Raw genomic sequence first — 20,793 nt, forward strand, 5'->3', positions numbered from 1 at the left:
CGGGTCGATGGAGACGACTCCTTCACGACAGGAAAAAGACAGCGTACCTTTGTGCCTTTGATGAAAGTTTGCCCAAAGTTGGGGTTAGGGTTTCGCGACGAGAGGGAAGGAGGTTTGGCTGTGTAAGGGTGGCGGAGAAGGCTGAAAGAGAACCCTAGGGATCAGAAAACCCTAAGGCTCTGATACCATGTTAACCGAGAGTTTAGAGAGAGAATTGAATGAGTTAGGCTAATCTCCCCCTGACTTGTATCTTTATACTAAAACATAAAGGAATGTACAAAGTCCTAAATGCCCTTAGGCAAGTTACATATTCCAACACTAAGAAATGATTTATGGGAGGTGATTTGGGCTTTTGCCGGTCCCATTGGTGTTACAGATTCCAATGAAGCTGAGGTTCAAGCGGTGCACCAATGTTTAAAATTGCTTCATAAAGACCTTGAATGTGATTCGATGGCTTAAAACTCTTCACCATTATCCTTGAAGATTTATTAGATATTTTGATCTAATTCAAGATTGGGTGGGGACATCAAGTATTGTATTTCAACGTGTGTCGTTCTGCAAATGGGGTGGCTGATAAACTCATAAGAGAAGGATTGAGAAGGAATAGATGGAGCTTTATGATTTTCTACCCCTTGATTCGTTGTTTGTTCTTTTTTCATTTCGCATCGTATCCTATTTTTCGCTGTTTTTTCTTTGACCATCTCAGTCTCTTTTTAATGAATTCAATTTGCCACTAAAAAAAGTAATAAATGAGGGCAGAGGAATCAGATTTTCAATGTCACTGAGTGAAAACATTTACATACTGTAAAGGAGGTGCAGTTTTTTCTGGGTCGACCCCTCCGCACCACCCTATGACCAAATGGCACTTGAATAGCAGATCCCCCAGGAGCATCCTGCCTACAAACCAGAGGCATAGTCCCAACCCCCTTCCAGTGATGCTGGTTCTGAGATTTGACCCGTAACTTACCTGTGGAATTCATAAACGGAGTTTCTAATCTTTCAACACATTGTCTGGATGTCACATCCGATAATTCTTCAATGTACCTCCTTGTGGGTTTGCGCAACCTCTTTCGTGTTACAAGGGAACTTTCTCTATCCACCGAGTTCAAGTGCCCATATCCAATTTTCCTAGCCTCTGTAAATCCAGTACCCAGAATATCACTGCATAAATCTGCTTCCTTTCCAACAGATTTACTTATTAGTTGAGTTGTTTTACCAGGTATGCTTGTGAAAGAGCGATACATCCGTCCAGTGGAACCATAACCTGATGTGTAAATGAGATCATCTTCATTCTCAATAGAAGAGGGTCCAGTTTCCAAGAGGCTACAACCATTCTCTAACTCAATAAGGTTCTGCAAACCAAACAAGATACGGCGCTTAAGCCATTGTTTGTCCTTAACAGACGTCTCACGTCCAAATGTGCTCCGGAAGGCCTCATGAAGCTCACGAATTGTCATATTGTCCAGTAAAAATGTACTTTGATCAGAGGTAGATTGATGCAATGGAATAATAGCACTTGCAAAATCTGATATCTCAGTAGCACCATCATCCCTTTCACTCAAGCCAGGAGAGAGATTTTCTGAACCTAAATTTCCTAAACAGGGTCCTTCATCATAATCCAAATGAGAATTCTTTTCTGCAAATCCGGAATCTGAAAGCAAAAGCTGAATTGTTAGAGATGCAGAATTATACAGAATTGTAGATCATACTGAAATATACTCAATAATATCATCCAATTCAAAAAAGCAAACCTAAGAGATAATCAGTACAGTCACCAGAGATGCAATTTGTTGCATTAAGATTACCCTCATCATCAATCCTGGGTAGCATGCCATCAAGGAACTAGAAAGACAAAAGAATCAGAATTTACCATTCAAAAAAAGGACAAAAGAATCAGAATATAATCAAAATGAAAAGTGAAGACAGAAATATATATTTAGCACAACTATTACAAAGAATACCATAAAGTAATCGTAGGGTAAGCAGTACCCTCACTTGAACAAAACATGAGGCGAAAACATAATTGTAATGAGCAATCCTTTAGCAAGTGATAAGGAGATTCCAAGCAAGCAATAAGTAAAACCAAAAACAAAATGAATAAGAAATGCTTATCCATTTTCATGAGAACTCAAGCATATCAACATAAAAAGACTGACATATAATTGTTAACAGGTCTTTAGGTCTTTATTGTAATGCCCAAGGGCATACTTGTCTTTGTACTTCACTCTTTATTATTTATATTACATGAGTGAGGGGGAGAACCCTAACTCAATCTTTTCTCACTCTTTACTTTCTCTCTTTTCTCTACCTCTCTCAACATGGTATCAGAGCCAAAAGTCTCGAGTTCAAACCTCCCGGATAGCAAAAATCCACATGCAATGGTCGGCCCAAAGTGGGACCACATGTGCCACGTGTTTGCCAAGTGGGCCACACGTGCGGGGGAGTGTTAAAGTATAAAAGATAAATAACGCCTTTCTCCAACAGCTTAAGCTAGTGGGGAAGTTGGTTAGTTAACATGGTATCGCAGTACTGCTCATCCCATTTCCTCTTTTGTGTCTTATGACTTTCTCACCCCTGTATTTCGTAGTTTTGTTTCGTCTTTGTCCTCTATTTCTCTACCTAAGACTCTACAGGAGGCACTTGATTATCAAGGCTGGCCGGCGGCTATGGATCTTGAGATGCAGGCCCTTCAGGCCAATCAGACATGAGATTTGGTCCCTCTACCATATGATGCTCGCCCCGTTGGTTGTCGCTGGGTTTATGCAGTCAAGCACCTTCCTAATGGCACAGTTGAGCGCCTTAAGGCTCGACTTGTTGCCAAAAGGTACACGCAGACATTTGGGATTGATTATGGCGAGACTTTTCACCAGTTGCGAAAATTCCTTCTGTCCGTGTCCTGCTATCCCTTGCCGTGAATCATGGCTGGCATCTTCATCAGTTGGATGTAAAGAATGCCTTTCTTCATGGTGATTTGGAGGAAGAGGTCTATATGGAGCAACCTCCTGGATATGTTGCTCAGGGGGAGAGATCTTCTCTTGTTTGCCGTTTGAGGAAATCCATTTATGGTCTCAAACAATCTCCGAGAGCCTGGTTTGGGAAGTTCAGTGCTACATTTATTCTCTTTGGCATGAAGCAGTGCGCAGTTGATCACTCCGTCTTCAGTTTTCAGTCTCAGGCTGGTTGTGTTCTGTTGATAGTATATGTCGATGATATCATTATCACTGGTAGCGATACAGGTGGCATTCAGAGGCTCAAATCCTTCCTTCAGACAGAGTTCTCTGCTAAGGATTTGGGTCGTCTTCGGTATTTCCTGGGCATTGAGGCTGCCTATTCAACTAGGGGTATCTACCTCTCACAGAGGAAGTATGTTCTGGATCTTCTTGATGAGACAGGTTGTTTGGGAGTCAAGCCTGCCTCAACTCCTATGGACCAAAATATGAAATTACTCCCTGAGGAGGGAGTCCTGTTAGAAGATCCAGGGCGATACAGACGGTTAGTTGGTAAGCTCATTTATCTTACTGTTACACGTCCAGATATTACCTTTGCAGTTAGCGCTGTTAGCCAGCATATGAGCTCACCTCGCACTTCACACTGGGGTGCTGTACTTCAGATATTGAGATATCTGAAGAGTTCGCCAGGTAAAGGGTTGTTATTTCAGAGGCATGGGCACCAAAGAATTGAATGATACACTGATGCAGACTGGGCAGGATCTCCGGCTGATAGGCGGTCTACTACAGGATATTGCACCTTTATTGGAGGTAATCTTGTTTCATGGAGAAGTAAGAAACAAGATGTCGTATCTAAATCCAGTGCCGAGCCAGAATATAGAGCTATGTCTCATACGAGTGGGGAACTCATGTGGCTACGTTCCTTCCTTTCAGAGATTGGATTTCCTCCTTCTTCTTCTCCAGCTCAGTTATACTGTGACAACAAATCCGCCATTTACATTGCCACGAATCCAGTCTTCCATGAGAGGACCAAACATATTGAAGTGGATTGTCATTTCATTAGAGATTTGATTCAGCGAGGCTACATATCTCCCGTGTTTACCAGATCTACAGATCAATTAGCAGACATGTTCACGAAGCCTCTAAGTAGAGCGAAGTTAGTTGATAATTGTAACAAACTAGGAATGTTAGATATCTACATTCCAGCTTGAGGGGGAGTGTAAACAGGTCTTTAGGTCTTTATTGTAATGCCCAAGGGCATACTTGTCTTTGTACTTCACTATTTATTATTTGGAGAACCCTATCTCAATCTTTTCTCTCACTCTTTACTTTCTCTCTTTTCTCTACCTCTCTCAACAATAATGAAACTTTCCAACAAGAACAATGCAGAACAATTGCCAGTTCAGCTGTACGATATTGATATACACAGCATGGAGGAAAATGGAAACGTGAAACTTCACACAAGTAGTCAAGAATGTGATTTCAATCCAGTGGACTGTTGATTTAATGCCATTTTTTTATTCAATTGATTATAGACGGTGATGTAGAAGTCAGATCTCAATTAAATTTTAGGATTTTCTTACACCATTATTGACCAAATATAAACAAATTTTAACCCAACCCAATGGTAGAATTGTGATCTATGATAGCTTTCAGATCATAAAAAAGAAGTCAGATCTCAATTAAATTTTAGGATTTTCTTACACCATTATCGACCAAACATAAACAAATTTTAACCCAACCCAATGGTTGAATTATGATCAATGATGGCTTCCAGATCATAAAAAGAAAATTCTGCAGATAGAGACAAAACACCCAGATTTGAGTTTTTATGATTTGATTGAACCGTATACTAAAATTTCAAAGGGATCCAACAGTCGGATCTTTAACGATCATTCAAACGAGTTTTAAAAGTGGTCTTTTTCATCTTCTTATGTCTATTGTATATTTAATTAAGTCTTTGTAAGCATGTATTAACTAGAGGGTTCCATGTGTCTATCTCTCATTTAAGGAGAGCACCTGAGTAGTTACACACATGTCTCCTCTTCTCTTGGAATGAGTCACCCAAGTCGTTACATTTATCTCTACTCTTCTCTTTGTATACTATTTTGGGAATGAACGATGGAATGAGTAAAACCGAATTGAAATCTTGTGTAAATGGAAGTGATTTTCTCCCCTCTTGATCGTGGGATTGAGCCCTAGATCCAACCTTGTAGTAATTTCTTGGCAACTGATGGTGTGATGCCCTAGCATCTATCTCTATCCTAAGTAAGATCATATTCCTTTTTTTAATATCCATCATCTTCCTTTTCTTTTAATTTCTTCTCAAACCCCAATTTTCCTCCTTTTTGAATTCATGGGTTGAAAGTTGAAACCCTTGTTTTGTATCAACTTCAATAATTATAGTTTCAACAACCTTTGTAGTAATTCCTACATCAATTCTTCGTTACTTTTACGGGATTTGTTTGAATTTAATTCAGTCAACAAGTCCATATGTTGGAAACTGGAATTCGAATAGAATTGATAACATGGAATTAGAAGGGAATTAGGTTGGGTGCATTTCCATATAACATGGATGGATGAAATTTGGGGAGGCATTGGAAAACAAAAATTTGAGCCTTGAGGTTTTAATGATTGAATTTTTGTTTCTTCTAATAAACAAACAGGACCAACAGAGTTCTAGTTACTTCATTCCAATTTCTATGCTATTAGCTATCGTTAACTTGAGGTCCAGGTTTTAAATTTCAGTTTCGGTTTTGCTAGCCATGGAAACAGAAGCATTTCAGTTTTGATTGGAAATTTTAGCAGAAATCAAGTAAAATCACGAAAATGTATGGAAACATATGCAAATGATAGAATTTTAAGATGGAACTTTAGGAAACACAAGAATAAGCACAAAAACACACTTGGAAACAATCACATAAGCAAGACAACCATCCATAATGGTTTAGCATCAAACACCTAGTGTAATGCGCGACTCGCACATGTCGGTTAATTCAGTACATACCACATATCACGTGTAATTCGTAAAATTATTAATGCATAATACATACACCACCTTTCACATGCAATTCATATAATATAATTGTGTAACACATATTGATGTAGTATACCAGCAATACACTTATTGTTTTGACTTCGGTATACATTTCGGTTTCGGTATACGTTTCAGTTTCAGTATGCATTTCAGTGGGGAAGGAAATGGAAACATTTCAGTCATTTCGCGTTGGTTTCGGCAGAAATGTAAAATCATGCTTGAGGTTTGGGTTTCTCTTTACTTTGAATATTTTCCTTTGTTTTGTACGAACAATATGGGTCGTACTCGACTTGATTTTACTTTAAATCTTTTGAATTATTTCTATTAGGCTTCTCATTTCCTTATTGAGGCTACATCGAATGGATACTAAAGAATAGGAAACCATGTTAATTTTAGTGAGCTTTCATGGATGATATGGTAAACAATTCGGGGGCGTCACTGAAGTGGATCGACCATTGAAGGTGAAAAATAAACAGTACCGTTTCAAACAAAAAGAACACAAACCATTCAAAAAAAAACACATACAATCTCAACCTGAAATTGAGTAGACCTCCAGGCTATCAAGCACAATTTCCAAGTCGCCCGCTGCTTCACAATCATTGATTATTGTTCCACTAGTGACCATAGAAGCAATGGAAGATTTGAGAAATGTCAAAACTGAAAAGAGTAGTGAAAACTTCATTGGTGAAGTTAGGAGACTCGAGGAACATGGCACCAAAGTGCTCCTCAAAAGTCAAAACCAACCTCCCACCCACAACTCATCACGTCAATTTTTCAACCACTGAATCTATCTCAAGTCCAAAAAAGAACCGACTATAGTAGAAACTAATTCCGTAATGAACTATCCTAATTACCAACCATAAATCTAGTTCAGTTTCAGAAGGAACTGATCACTGAAACAAACATTTGGGGACAACACCAAAGTTAATATCAATTGATCCATGAATTAGAGAGAGAGAGAGAGAGAGAGAGAGTGTGTGTGTGTGTGTGAGATAAAGAATGAAAGAAAGAGGATGAAACTCAGATCGAAGCGAACATCTTATAACTCAAAGGTGAAATGCATACCCCAGAACAATTAGATTGATGGATTGATATCGAGCGGTTTTATAGATACATGGTGCTTTAAGTAGTAGCCATGAAATAGCATGCATACGCATCAACATGATGGGCGCAAAACAGGAGTAGAGAAACAATAGACATTGCTGAAATCCACAACATGGATAACAGGAATCCCATAACATTGAATAAGAAATTTTATCTAAAAAAAAGGAGATGATAATATACTAATTATAGAATCTATAAATCGCGAAGACCAAAAAAAAAAAAAAAAAATTGCAACACGAACCAACAAGGAGCATGATAGTTACTTCGATGAGATTCTGATACAATAGAAATATGATAGATTGTACACAATGTACTTCATGCCAATGTTGGTTGTATTATGACAGACACGAATGATGGGCTTATATAGGTATCAAGGTTTCATGTGTGCATTTTTTTTTTTGAATGGTCATGTGTGCATTTTAATAGTCTAATAGTGAGGATGAGTGTCTCGTGGTCATGGTGAATGCAGACCAATAGTGATGACGAGTGTCTCGTGGTCATGGTTGGCAGAGTTTGACAAGAAGTTGCAAATATAACACATTCGGGCTTCATAATTTACTTATCACCCAATGTTTATTAGAGCCCAATCTCTCAAAGATTATTAATAATTTCATTTAATAAGGTATCAACCTCCAACAGAATAGTTATTCGGAAAAAGTTGATACTGTTCAATCAATCCTCGTCTATAAGGAAAGGGAATTCCAACATCCCACAACTTGAATATCACATTATACAAAATTTGTAATGATGCTAAGATGTCTCAAATATAAAGAAACATACTTCGAATTTTGATTCTTGTTTCCCTTCTCTTGTAGAATCAGAATCCAATATGCCTACACAAAAATCACATCAAAATACTTCTACATTAGAACTATTAACCATTTAAAAGAGAGAATAAAACCGTTCCAAGAGAACATATAGACATATAATAAAGATATGAATCAGTCAGTAGTCTAAAATCACTTTTTCGAGAAGAGCATTATATTGAATGTCAAACAATAAACTAAAGAGAGTGATGAACCATGTGACTGTACACTAGAAAGGAAAAGAGCAAGAACATAAGAAATGACACCACAGCGTTGAACACATTGTTTAACATATGCCACGGAAATTCTAGATTTTCCATATATTTATTTACGGCAAATTTATAATAAAGCACGTGCTTTTTAGATATGCATTCGCTCATTTAGATGACAACATCCAAAAACTTTCATTTCCTAAAACACATTTGTAAGGGCTAAACTACCCTATTTGTTAAATCATTGGCCCATGATGGCTTCCTTTAGAGTAGAAAAAACAGGATATACCAGACACTAAACCTTTCAAAATGTTATATCACCTTCCCCAACACAAATTAGTTTACCTAATAAACTGGCCACTAATATTGGGAGGACCTTCCTCAATAACCAATATATGCATCTACAAAGATAAAGTCTAGAAAACAAAGTTCATGTCTAAGCACCTCAACCTCCACAAGTATCGAACATTATTCGCCAAGCATACTAAAAAAACTAACAGCACTCCCCCATGTTCATCAAGGAAAATGCTATAACGGCTACTAGGAAAAGATTTTGTACGTACTCCCAACAAAAAAAATTCAGCTCAATGCAACCACTATATGAGAGGCACGAGAGACTATATGACCTATTATAATACTAATAAATAATAATACATGCCTAGGCACCCGTGAGCTCAGCTATGAATATTATTTTTTATTTCATTCCGTGTTTCATTTTTATTTTTATTTTTATTTTATTTATTTTTTGATGACGTAGGATGTCTCCACCCCCTTCGGGAGTAGGACTAGTCCCTACGGATACACGCAACGACACACACACACTACGTGTATCAGGTAAGTCGGAGGCGGGATTCGAACACTCGTCAACAGGGAGCATACCCGTGACTTTATGCCGAAGAGCCAACTGCCTCGGTGTGTTTCCGTGTTTCATTTTGCTAAGTAAGACGGGACATGTTGGTATTTCTTCTATTTTGAAAACGCGCTACGGCCAGAGAAATGTTTTCAAATTAACTCTTTTTTTTTAATGGTATGTTTTCAAATTAAGTAAAAAAAAATTAGAACTCAAAAATCAGAAACATTTAGAGAAAAAAATAAGAAACAGGTATATTAATAAAATTTAAGAAAAAGACATATTTTACTACTTAAAACAGTTACCATAGGCATGAAATTGATTCATCATCGGCCTAATTAATATGAAATGTTAATAAAGATAACCACTCAGCACACTAAATGCTTATTATAAATATTACAAATAACTTAACTTTAAATTGTTCAAATCTCCCATCCCATAGAAGTTTCCATAAGCCAAATCACCATACTCAATTGAATATTACCCCTCATCATCACCACAAACAACTCTACGAACATCAACATCGATGTCTTCATCTTTGTCGTCCGCAGCAGCAACAGCAACAGGTTTTTCCACTTGTTTCCAGCCATAATCCTCTGTGGTGAGAACAACAAGATCATCATTGTCGTGGCTATCAACCCCCAACCACCCCCCCACCCCCCCCCGCGCACAAAATATAATAATTCCTAGTCGGTTTAATTTTAAACGTAAAGTGTGATTCCTGAGAAGTGGGGACGTTGACTTAAATCATTATCCCTTTGTTGAGCAAGAAAACTTTTACAAAATAGGGAAGAAAGTGAAAACCTTAAGTAAAAAAAGAATAGTTTAACAATTATGTCTAAGCTAAAACAAATTCCTAAATTCAAGGAAAAGTAGAAAGCAAAATAAAAAGCTTGAATAAAAAGAAAAGTAAATGCAAAACATAGCTAAGAAAGGAAATTCCCAAATTGAAGGAAAACTAAACAAAAGTTTAAAAGAAACTTTTTCGTGAAGAAGGAAAGAGTCATCTACATTTCAAAAAATGGGGAGTTGTGTAACTTCCCGTGAAGGAGAAAACTGAGGGACATGGAATCAAAAGGAAGGGGAGTGGCAACAGTTGCTAACAATTCCAAGACAAGATTCTATACATAGGAAGGGATGGATCCTTTTAGGGGAGATCTTTTGGAGAAAAGCTATGCTAAAGGAGAAGATGAGAACGAAAGAGGAAGAGAATGAGAGAAAAGAAAAGAAAGGTGAAAAAGATTTTAACTAATTTCTTTTTTTTGCTTTGGCAGTTCTCGTACGTAGAGACTCTTCTCTTCTTGGAGAATAAGAAAAAAGAGACTTCCTCTGAGATGGGATATATTAAAAGCTTTCTCCGCCAGGAGATCTAAGAAAGGAAAAGGACTTCATCTGGAAAGAAGAAGATACATGTTCAAAGCCTTTTTCCGTTGTGAGAAGAATGAAGACTTCCTCGAAGAAGAATATTTCTCTCCTCCAAGACATCCAAGATGGATATTTCTTTCATCCAGAAAGAAAGTTTAAAGTTGTTAATATTCTCTACTACTAAAAGGAGTTCAACTTCCGGAAGGACCCTTGACATGAAAAAAGAGAGTCAAAAATACAATTCAAGAGAGTTCCTCTTCCGGGATGACTCTTTTACAAAAGCAATATCAAAAGCAAAGTTGCTAAGATTCTCTATGACTCGAAGCAATTCCTCTCCTAAGAGGACCCTTTTACAAAAGAGTCAAATTGTAAGAATTCTCTACAATTTGAAACAAGCCCCTCTTCCGGGAGGATTCTTACAAAGAAAATAGCCAAAATTTATATTCATATAGGGAACTTCGTGATGAATAATCAAATGTAGTTTCTTGATTTGAGTAATGTAAATAACGGCCGTTAAAGCCAAATGTGTATGTCTTTACCAATTTAATAAAGACCTCTTCTCGAGCAAGGCCAATTTAATCTCAATGTGTTTTATGTGTGATTTTCATTTCACACGTAAGACTTGCTGCGTTCAAAATTTTGAGGCTTACAATGGGACCCACTTCTCTCATCTCGAAGCCAAAGTGGTACACGCTCCCAAGCTTTTCTATTTTCTTATTGGTATGCAAAGAGTAGTAAACCTGCATGTACCTTCCGCAACACAAAAATCATCAAAACCAACTTTTGTCATTTCGCAAATGGTGGGATCATGCACTCTTGCGACACCCCAAGTAATGCGTCCAAAGTCTGTGGAAACCTCATCTTCCTCAGACATTACTTTTGGAACGATTTTTACAATGGAATTCTTGTCAACCAGGATTCATAGAGGAAAAGCATCCACAGCAGTTGAATTGGAATCATCAGTCTCAGATGCTGCTACAATAGAAACAGCTCTAACGACAACTTCTTCAAAGGCTTCAAAGATGTAAAGGAAGCAAAGAGTCAGGAGGCATAAGGCCAAGAAGAAAATTGAGAAGGTTATCAACCAACATGGGGCCCACTTTACTCATAGCATGGCTAAGAAAATCATTTTAGACACCTCATCAAAAGATGACTCCGTAAGATGGTGAGATTGCTGAATATTCCAACTCACAAAATATCATCAACGATGAGGGGAAATCCATTATATGGAGATATGGAAGCCATCTTTACATAAAACAACTTTCTTGAATCAGCAAGTTGGTCAACTCCTCGAGCCCCGACCTTGCCGTCATAGGTGAGGTCATCAACCCCTCAGATCCTGGCTTTAATTCACTCTCCAGTGAAGTCACCGTCAATTCCACTAGGATTCTCTAATTAATATGTACTCCCCGGTATGAAAGAGCGGTCGGTAGCGGCCATGAAAATTGCGGAATTATGGAAAAGATTGGAGGAAAAGGAGGCAAAAATATAGAATTTAGGTATTATGTGTATGATGAGAGGTATTGAAGTCATTGTATCATGTTGCCTACTTCGGACCGAAATTTCGGATTCCAGTCAATAACGAAATCGAAATTGATATGACCAGAAATGTTACATTATTTCGATCGAAATTTCATTTTCCCAATAACGAAATCAAAATTGATATAACCCGAAACGTTACATTATTTCGATCGAAATTTCATTTTCCTGAAATTTCAGGGATTTCACCAAAAAATATGGGATTTATTGATTATTTAGGGTGCATTCCCATTTTTAAGGGTGTAAAACGTGTAAAAGTTGACAAAATTTAGAAACAGGCTTGGTGGGCCGGATGAGCCGAACTACATTCTAGGGATTCCGATTTTATTTCATTCTCCAACCCAAAAAAAGAGGCGGAAGTCATTATCTGGATAGTTGCCGAAATTTCGATTTCGGTGAGAACCGAAACGCATTCCGAAACCAAAATTTAAAACCTTGCTTACAGCCTATATATACATCATATACATCAGAGGGCTCCTTAGTGGAGAGTCACCATCTACTCCATTCCTCTTCTTCTTCCTCTCTCTAACCCTATCACCATTTCTAACATGGTATCAGAGCCTTGGGCTTCCGATCCTAACCCTAAACCACAAACAAGAGAAGGAAAGAAGAAAGAGTTCATCTCTCTCACTCTATCCATACAATCTCTCCCAATCCCTCTAGCACCCCAAACCCATTCGCACCAGTTCTATGTGCCTCATACCGCGGTCCACCTCTTCCCCCACATCCGCGCGTCCCCACGTCCATTCGTATTACATATTCCGTAATACACACCTCTCATATTTCCAAACCCATTTGCACGTCAGCGCACCTCCCGTACTCCACTACGCTACCTCGCAATACCCCCTCCCCTCTAGCGCCGTAACACCCCCCCTCCCCCTCTCGTAACAGCAATCCCATCCTTCGCCTTCCACCCATGTTGCCCTCCCCCCCCCCCCCCCCCACGTCATAACCCCCTTTCTCACCATATATTTGTTGGAAACCCTCCTCTCCCTCACCACTCTTGCTGTATACACTATACCACTGTAGACACCCTCATTTTGCTACACTTTAACTGATAATAGCTTAATATTGATCCGTGAAGTTTCACTGGTAAAATAAGCATCCTCACATTCCTTGGAATCCAAAATGGTAAAGAGATGTACCTAGTAAGATGATTTGATCCGAAAAATTGAAAAAATGCTCTGATTGGTGACTTTAGAGTGTTAAATCCATGTAAGAGTCCCTCTATCATGAATTTATATGTTTTAGGGCATTAATATCTCGATCTGACTTTACGAATCATCAATCGGGACAAAATAAGCTAGGGTCACTTCACAACCCGGACCCTGATTCCATTCTGAGACCCGATTTCCGTAAATCCTCAGATCGAGGGCAGATCTTGACCTGGGTATCTTCCTTTACCAAGAATTTATGACCATTTAGTAAAAATAGTATCAATCAAGGTTAATCTCAACTCCGGATTAAACATTGGGTTACTTAATTAAGCAAAAACCTAGTGAAAAGTCGCGGATCAAGGCCGGATGAATGAGATCCGTCGAATTATCTCATTAAATCATAGATAACAAAAGTTTTTAATGTCTTATTCTATGTTGATATCTTGGTTTAATAGTTTTAACCATTGGCCTAAAGTTGATCGAATCAGTTGGTTCGTTTGGACCACCGATTTGCTCGATTTTTGAAAAAACGATCTACCGACGGAGATCGAGGCTCGCATTGGTCGAAAATTCTGAAAACAGTATTTCTATGGCAATATTGGGCTTAAATGAAAGAGAAAAAATCAACGATTCCAATGGCGAAAGAATTATCGAAATCGGACACCAAAATCTCCCGGAAACGGCGTTTTTGTGTTTCCACAGGGTTGCTCTTTCCCCATTTTCTCTCTCCTCTCCCACACGATTTCCCCACTTGGGGAAAAACGTGTGAAACCAAATTCAGAGCTGATTTTGGTGATTTTTATATTACGTAATATTTGAAAAATCTTTGCAAAGATTCCAGGATATTTGGAGACCCCATCTCGCCCGTTCTTTCGATCACATGGAGATTGCAGTTAATTGCAGCCATCCAAATCGTTGCCATTCTCTACAAAGGCAACCAAATTAGACATTTTCTTTGTCCCAAAATTTGCTTCCATATTCAAAAAGATTCCAAGGATAAATGGCATCATCCTGGACCTTAAATTGATTCGGAATCTTTAGTGCTAGATCCTGGCCGCACAAATGCTTGCCATTTTTTTTACATGGCCATGTCCAAAATCCAAATGAGAAACTGTTAAAAAGTGGAGAGAATATTCTAGAAGGATTCGATCTTGGCCATTCCTTTCCCTTCCTTTTTTCCATAACTCAATCTCCACCCTACACCTTTAGGCTCCTAAGAAGGCAACCTAGCTCACCCTTCACCTATAAATACCCATGCTCTCTTCTTCTCTCTACACAACTCAATACTACAAGAGAGCCGACACGAAAAAAACCTCAGCTTTCTCTCCCTTTAGAATTCGCCCCACCCTCTCCCCTCGCTCTCCATCTCCCTCCCCTTCCATAAGAAAACCTCCATTCCCCCACTCCGCACATCTTGGCCAATCATCATCTATATAGTGTAACTTCAAAAATTGAAAAGATCCAAAGAAGATTTCTATGGGGAGGGGCAAATTTAAAAGGTGGCATTCCTCTAGTTAAGTGGGAAAAGGTTTGTGTCCCTATAAAAAATGGAGGGTTGGGAATCCGGCGGTTAAAAGAGTTCAATTGTGCTCTTTTGGGTAAATGGTTATGGCGGTTTGGTGTGGAACAATCTTCGCTTTGGGTAAAAGTTATAGGGAGCAAGTATGGTTTCTTACATGGTAATTGGTGTTCGGATGATAAGTATAGTAAGAAAGGAGGGACCATATGGCGCAATATTCTGAAGCTCAAACAAAAATTTGAGGCGGGAATTCGATTTAAAGTATACGTAGGAGACCGTATCAAATTTTGGTTGGATTCATGGTGTTCCGCAGACCCTCTGGCTGTGCTGTTTCCAGGGTTGTATTCCGTGGCTTTGGACAAAGAAGTGAAGGTTTCTGAGTGCTTCGAGAGAATTCATAATAAGGTGGTTTGGACCCCCTGTTTCAGAAGGAACTTTTTTGATCGCGAACTTTTTTGAGCGATGCTATTTAAAAAGACGAGGGGTGGACAAACGGATCTGGATTTAGAATACATCTGGTATTTTTTCTGCCAAATCCTTTTATTTCCATTTATTGCCTGCTATTGGGTTTCCAAGTTTTGCGGCCATCTGGAAATTCATGGGCCCTCCTTCGGTCTCTTTTTTCAGTTGGGCAGTGTGCAATGGAAAGATCCAGACCATTGAGTTTCTGAGAAAAAAGGGTATGTGCTTGGTAGAGCATTGCTCGCTTTGTCTGGAGGATGGGGAATCGATCGATCATCTTTTCATTCATTGCAAAGTATCAAGGATGATTTGGGATCGGATATTGGTCAGGTTTGGCATCTGCTGGGTCTTCCCCAATTCCATAGAGGACTTGTTTATAAGTTGGGAATTTGTGCCCTGGAAGCAAAAAGGTAAAGTCTTATGGAGGTTATGTTTGATAGCAGTGTGGTGGGTAATCTGGAAAGAAAGAAACTCGAGAGTATTCGAAGGATCATCAAAGTCAGTGTATTGGTTATATAATAAAATCATAGTATTAGTTATATTTTGGGCAAAAAACTCCCCGGCGTTTAAGTTTGTCTCAGCTTTCGATCTTTGGGAGGGTTGGAGTATTGTGTGCAATGAAGGGTTGAGAAGAGAGAAAAGATGTCAGAATTGGGAAGCCCCACCTGAAGGGTCTATTACTCTTAATTTTGATGGGTCCTCACTTGGGAATCCGGGTCCAGCAGGGATTGGAGGACTTTGTAGGGATGCCAGAGGGGGAGTTTTGTGGGCTTTCGCAGGTCCAATTGGAATTGCCGATTCGTCTGAAACGGAAGTAAGAGCTGCATATCAAGGGATAAAGTTGTTATCTGTGGATTCTTATGAGAGGGCAATTGTGGAAGGAGACTCTTCAAATGTAATCAGGTGGTTATCAGAAAGAGTAGATCCTCCGTGGAGATTCTAAGTTTTTTTGAGGAAATTCATGATCTTATGGAAGAATCATCTATGGTTTATAAGCATGTTAGGCGTAAAGCAAATGGGGAGGCGGATTCCCTCGCTAGATCTGGTGTGTTCAAAAAGGGGTTGGAGTGTTATGATTTCCTTCCTCCGTGAGAAGTGGGGTGTTCTGTTGTTGTTTCCAATGCTGTCTTTGCTGTGATTGATTAGATTGTAATATCTTTGTATTTTTGGTGGTCCATCTCGGCCTGCCTTCTTTAATATATTATCATTTCAAAAAAAAAAAAAAAAACTCTCGGCAAAATTTTATCAAAGGATCGGGCTCCGTCGGATTACATCAAAAGGCAAGGATCGACATCAAACTCCGGAAAAGGTAGGCGAGAATTTATTTTTCCATAAGAATTAAAGGTCATGCAAAATTTCCTAGGGAAGTTTCTAAATTGTGAAATTCCAAAGTAGGAGAATTTCCAAGTTGGAAAATTCTAAATTGAAAAGTTCTTAACTTCTGAATTTGGAAAGTCTCCAAATAAGATTTATCGAAATTAGCAAGCTTCTAAAGTGAAAATAAAGTTTAATCCCAATTTTCGGAAATAATCCAACTTTAGTAGTTTGCTAACAAAAGAAATGTTGCATGACCATAATTTTTAGAAGATTCTTGCATTGCCAACTTTTACACCTTCTAATTTGGCCTACGCTTGTGACCCCACCTTTGAGCATCCCCATCACATCCCATGATGACTGACCTCACCCATAACCCATATCAACCGGTCCAATCCCCATTCCTAGCAATCCGGACCGACCCTAACCAAACAGGTCAATCTAAAACTAACTAATCAACCCAACCTAGCAATCCTAAGCTGATCCGGAATCAACCCACCCCGGCCAAAGACAAACTCAGAGCACCTGCTTCAATACACCACTCCATGAAAGACCCTTGTATTCCCTCATCCGAACACCATCAACATGCTTCTATCTCATTAATTTCACTCGGTCATCCATCCTATACCTCATTACTCATAGCCCATCATCTATCCAACCCCAATGCCCATGCCTCACATATCATGCCCACCCCCATTATTCTATTGTAACAGCAGCCATACAATCCAATCTCACCAACCTAATTAGACCACCACTCAACCCATTTGAAACTTACCCAGTAGAACCCAACCCAACCCAACCCGGCTCACCTCACTCAAGCCTGCGGCCTACTTGGCCTTGACCCGCATCCTAACCCTCACCCTAAAGCCGCACCCCAAGCCACACCCAAAACCCATTTGTACCCAACCCCGTGCACTATTACATATATTAGTGCACTGTGTGCATGTAACATTCATATCCATGCAATAAAAAAAAGGCATTGAATGCACCATGTGTATTACATATGCCGCATGCATCCATGAAACCCAAAACGGATATGCACTGTTGATCCCATCCCATAAGCATGTACACCTCCATATAAGTATATAACCATGCATTGTGTGCATTATTAAATCCCACCAGCCCATACCCATTACCATGCCACCATATCAAATAACCCACATTCTCATGTCCCCCATGCCCCAACCGAAGTTAAAATGAACCCCATCAGTCAACACCTACATCCATGAGCCTAAACCTCCACCATCTTAACCGACCATAGCCACACATGCCATGGCCATTAAATCATAGCCCCATTATTCCATAGCCATATACTCCATTCCCATCCCATATTCCATAGCCATAACACATTGCCTTACTTATATCCCCATGGCACCCATAGCCCAATTCACATACTCATTGCCTGTCCCCATCTCCTTTGCCCATCATAACTCATTTGGCTTATTCGGCTACATATTCTCCTTGTATGATTCGGCTTAAATTCCACTACCCAATCCAATTAGCCCCACCTAGCACATTGCCTATAGTCCAATTGGCCCTGCCTTGCCCACTACCCGGTTCAATCCGAACCCAACTTGAACCCAACCTGATGCTACACGGATTAAACTCAACCCAACCCGAGTCAGTCCAAGCCCACAATTCTAACCCGGTGCAACCCGTCCCAACTCGGACCTGCAACCTAACCTTGCCTAAACTAACGATCCGGACCCAATCCGAGTCAGCCCTGTCCAACCTAGACCCAGTTCGCACTGACCTGGTCCAACCCGGACCCAATCCGAGTCAACCCGGTTCAACCCGAACCGTACCAACCCAACCCGAACCGGACCAACCCGGTCCGACTTGACCCAACCGCGCCATCCCGACTTGACCCAATCGGACCCGTTCGTTCCGACCCAAACCGGACCTACCCGGTCCAATTCAACCGGAACTCCCACTTGACCCAACCCTAGTCCGCCCGAACCCCAACCCGGACCTAATCCGAGTAAACCCGGTCCGACCCGATTTAACCCAATCCGATCCCAACAGACCACCTCCTTCATGCATCATAAACACCATACCCCCACACCCCGTAGAACCTCAACCAAAGTCCATCCACCACACTAAACCCGCCCAAACCCAGTTCACTCCAACACACACAACTCGCCCAAACCCATCCGACCAACTAGCTTCGACCCAAAACTAACAGCTTAGCATCCAACAGTGCAGCCCATAGCCCACTCGGCCATCCCAACTTCGTTCAATCCATGTGCCCAAACCCATTACAAAACCTACCAAATTATTGACTTTCGGTCATTAGTTAAACCACAACCATTATACCTCTAGCCTACATGCAACAACCATCATTTATTCCATCATCCTAAAATCCCAACCGAACCAAACCCATTTTGGTTCAACCCAACCGCACCTAACCAACTCAACTGGACTCAATCCAATTGGACCCAACTGTACAAACCAAACCCCTTTAGCCACACAGCCATTAGTCATGTTCTGCCGAAGTTCCAAAAGGTGAAACCCGTATGTCGTGAATTATATTACTATTCAGTATATTAAACTGATATGGCCTTGGACCTTACCCCGTGGATTCTGTTGAGATTCGAGGTTTGAAATGCATAATTGATGCGAACCATGTTCTCGTGCATTCTGTGAAACCGTATGGCTATGAACCCCTCAACTCGGACTCAAACCAAGACCTAATTGGTCCAATCGGATCACACCATTCAAACCAGGCTCACCCAACCCCGACCAACATGGTCCAGCCGTGACCCAATTCGAGTCAATCCGGGTCCAAGCCAAGCTAACCCGAGTCAACCCGAGTTAACCCAAGCCAACATGAGTTAATCCGAATCAGCCCAAGCCAAGCCAAGCCAACCGAGCTGCACCCCTATATTCTCAATCCAAGTTGCACCTCAACACTACCCGAACCCAACTCACTTGGCGGGATTTCATAAGTTCGTCATTCGGATAACCAAATACAGTTCTTTGAATGTAGGTGATTCCTTGTCCAATTCTTTGGAGCCGAGCCTAATTCCAAGATCCAAATCCGAGCTTCCAATCCAAGTCTCAATTTTCAATCTCGAACCTTCAATCCCAAACTCAAATCTCCCAACGGAACTACGTGTGGCTTGATCCCCACCACAGGGTACATAGGCAACTTGGCACTCCCAAGTTCAGTTACACCCTTCTTCATCCCTTCCATTCCCTTTTCCACCCTTTTCTTTTTCTTAAACCTTTTTTTTGCATGATAGATGTTTCTTTTAGTCTAGTTGCATGATTAATTACATGTTTAGATTTCTTCAGTATCATATGCTTGTAGTTGTTTTGCCTTGTTACTTTGCATATTAGTTATTTTGTATGATTAGTGGTGTTTGTTAAATTTGGAACTCAAAAGAATTCGAAAATCTAAAAGAACCTAAGAACTCACATTCATTGGAAAATCACTATTCCAAAATTTTAAATTCCAAGAACATAAATAACTTAAGTTCTAAAACTTAGAAATTTCACTCTAGGTTTCACAGTAGAACTTTTAGAGCCCAAACTTCACAAAAATACTAAAAATGCAACTTAGGTCCATTGCATTAGATCTAGGTTCATATAGCATAGGTCACTTCACCTCAAATCAATCAATCCAATTCAACTCAAGTCAAATCTAATCAATCTCAAAACAATCACATAGGCACATAGGCATGTAGTTGCATGCAGGATGCACTTCTGGCCCGCATGAGTCTAAACTGTGAATGGCCAAATCATTAATAATATTTAGGTATTTCAATAAAAATAAGCATTCCCCCTAGTTAAACCTAAACAATTGAAGCTTTTAAAAGTGGAAGTCTGACTTTCGTCAGGCAAGATCGATGTTGTACACTTCGTGCGGTACACCTTCCGATCTCGTAACCAGGTAACTTACCCAACTCGGAATCGTAGACCAAATATACAGAGTTAATCATGGGTTCTAGATCCCTAATCTAGGTGGCGACTCTGGCCATAGCTTCTCTCGTAAATTAGGATTTTCATCCCAAATTTATAAGAGAAGCAATCATATTCAAAATCAATGAACAAAGACGCTATCATAAAAACACACCCTCGTGGGACCACCCCCTCGGGACGGGATCCACAACCACCCATTCCTTTTAGATCTACAACCCAAACCACAATCCCAACCGCAAATCCCCAAATCCTATTCCCTCCACCTTCATCCACATCCCATTGGAGGAAATCTCCATCCACAACCCTTTTGTTGGCTTATATTCCTTCTTGTATTCCCCTAAACCTCCCTCCAAAACCTGAAAACCCCAAATTCCTTTTCCCATCCCCAAATCCCATATCACAACCTCAAATCTTGTATTCTTCCCTTTCATTGTCTTTTAATTCCTATTTGGGAAGAAATCTTCTTCCCAAATCCCTTTCGGCATCCCAAAACCAAAAATCACCATCCAAAAACCCAAACTCATCCATCCAAACCCTAAGCCCTTTCATTTGGGTC

The 20,793-nt window shown here is 40.0% G+C and overlaps 1 protein-coding gene across 3 annotated transcripts in view; it reads right to left on the reverse strand.

Annotated features, from left to right (window-relative positions):
• LOC143855498 (uncharacterized) overlaps positions 1-20,793 on the reverse strand; it is a 63,595-nt gene that overhangs the window by 21,079 nt on the left and 21,723 nt on the right. For all 3 annotated transcript variants that reach the window (XR_013237893.1, XM_077365625.1, XM_077365627.1), the window contains 3 exons: positions 7,870-7,922; positions 1,752-1,842; positions 804-1,651 (listed from right to left, as the gene is read on the reverse strand). Coding sequence is in view for 2 of the 3 variants with exons in the window: in XM_077365625.1 (XP_077221740.1) it covers positions 804-1,651; positions 1,752-1,842; positions 7,870-7,922 (992 nt within the window). In the remaining variant the exon portion in view is untranslated. The remainder of the gene's footprint in view (positions 1-803; positions 1,652-1,751; positions 1,843-7,869; positions 7,923-20,793) is intronic.

Source organism: Tasmannia lanceolata, unplaced genomic scaffold, assembly GCF_043159265.1.
Source record: "Tasmannia lanceolata isolate RefF3 unplaced genomic scaffold, GAP_Taslan_0.1 ptg000021l, whole genome shotgun sequence".
NCBI classification, from domain to species: domain Eukaryota; kingdom Viridiplantae; phylum Streptophyta; class Magnoliopsida; order Canellales; family Winteraceae; genus Tasmannia; species Tasmannia lanceolata.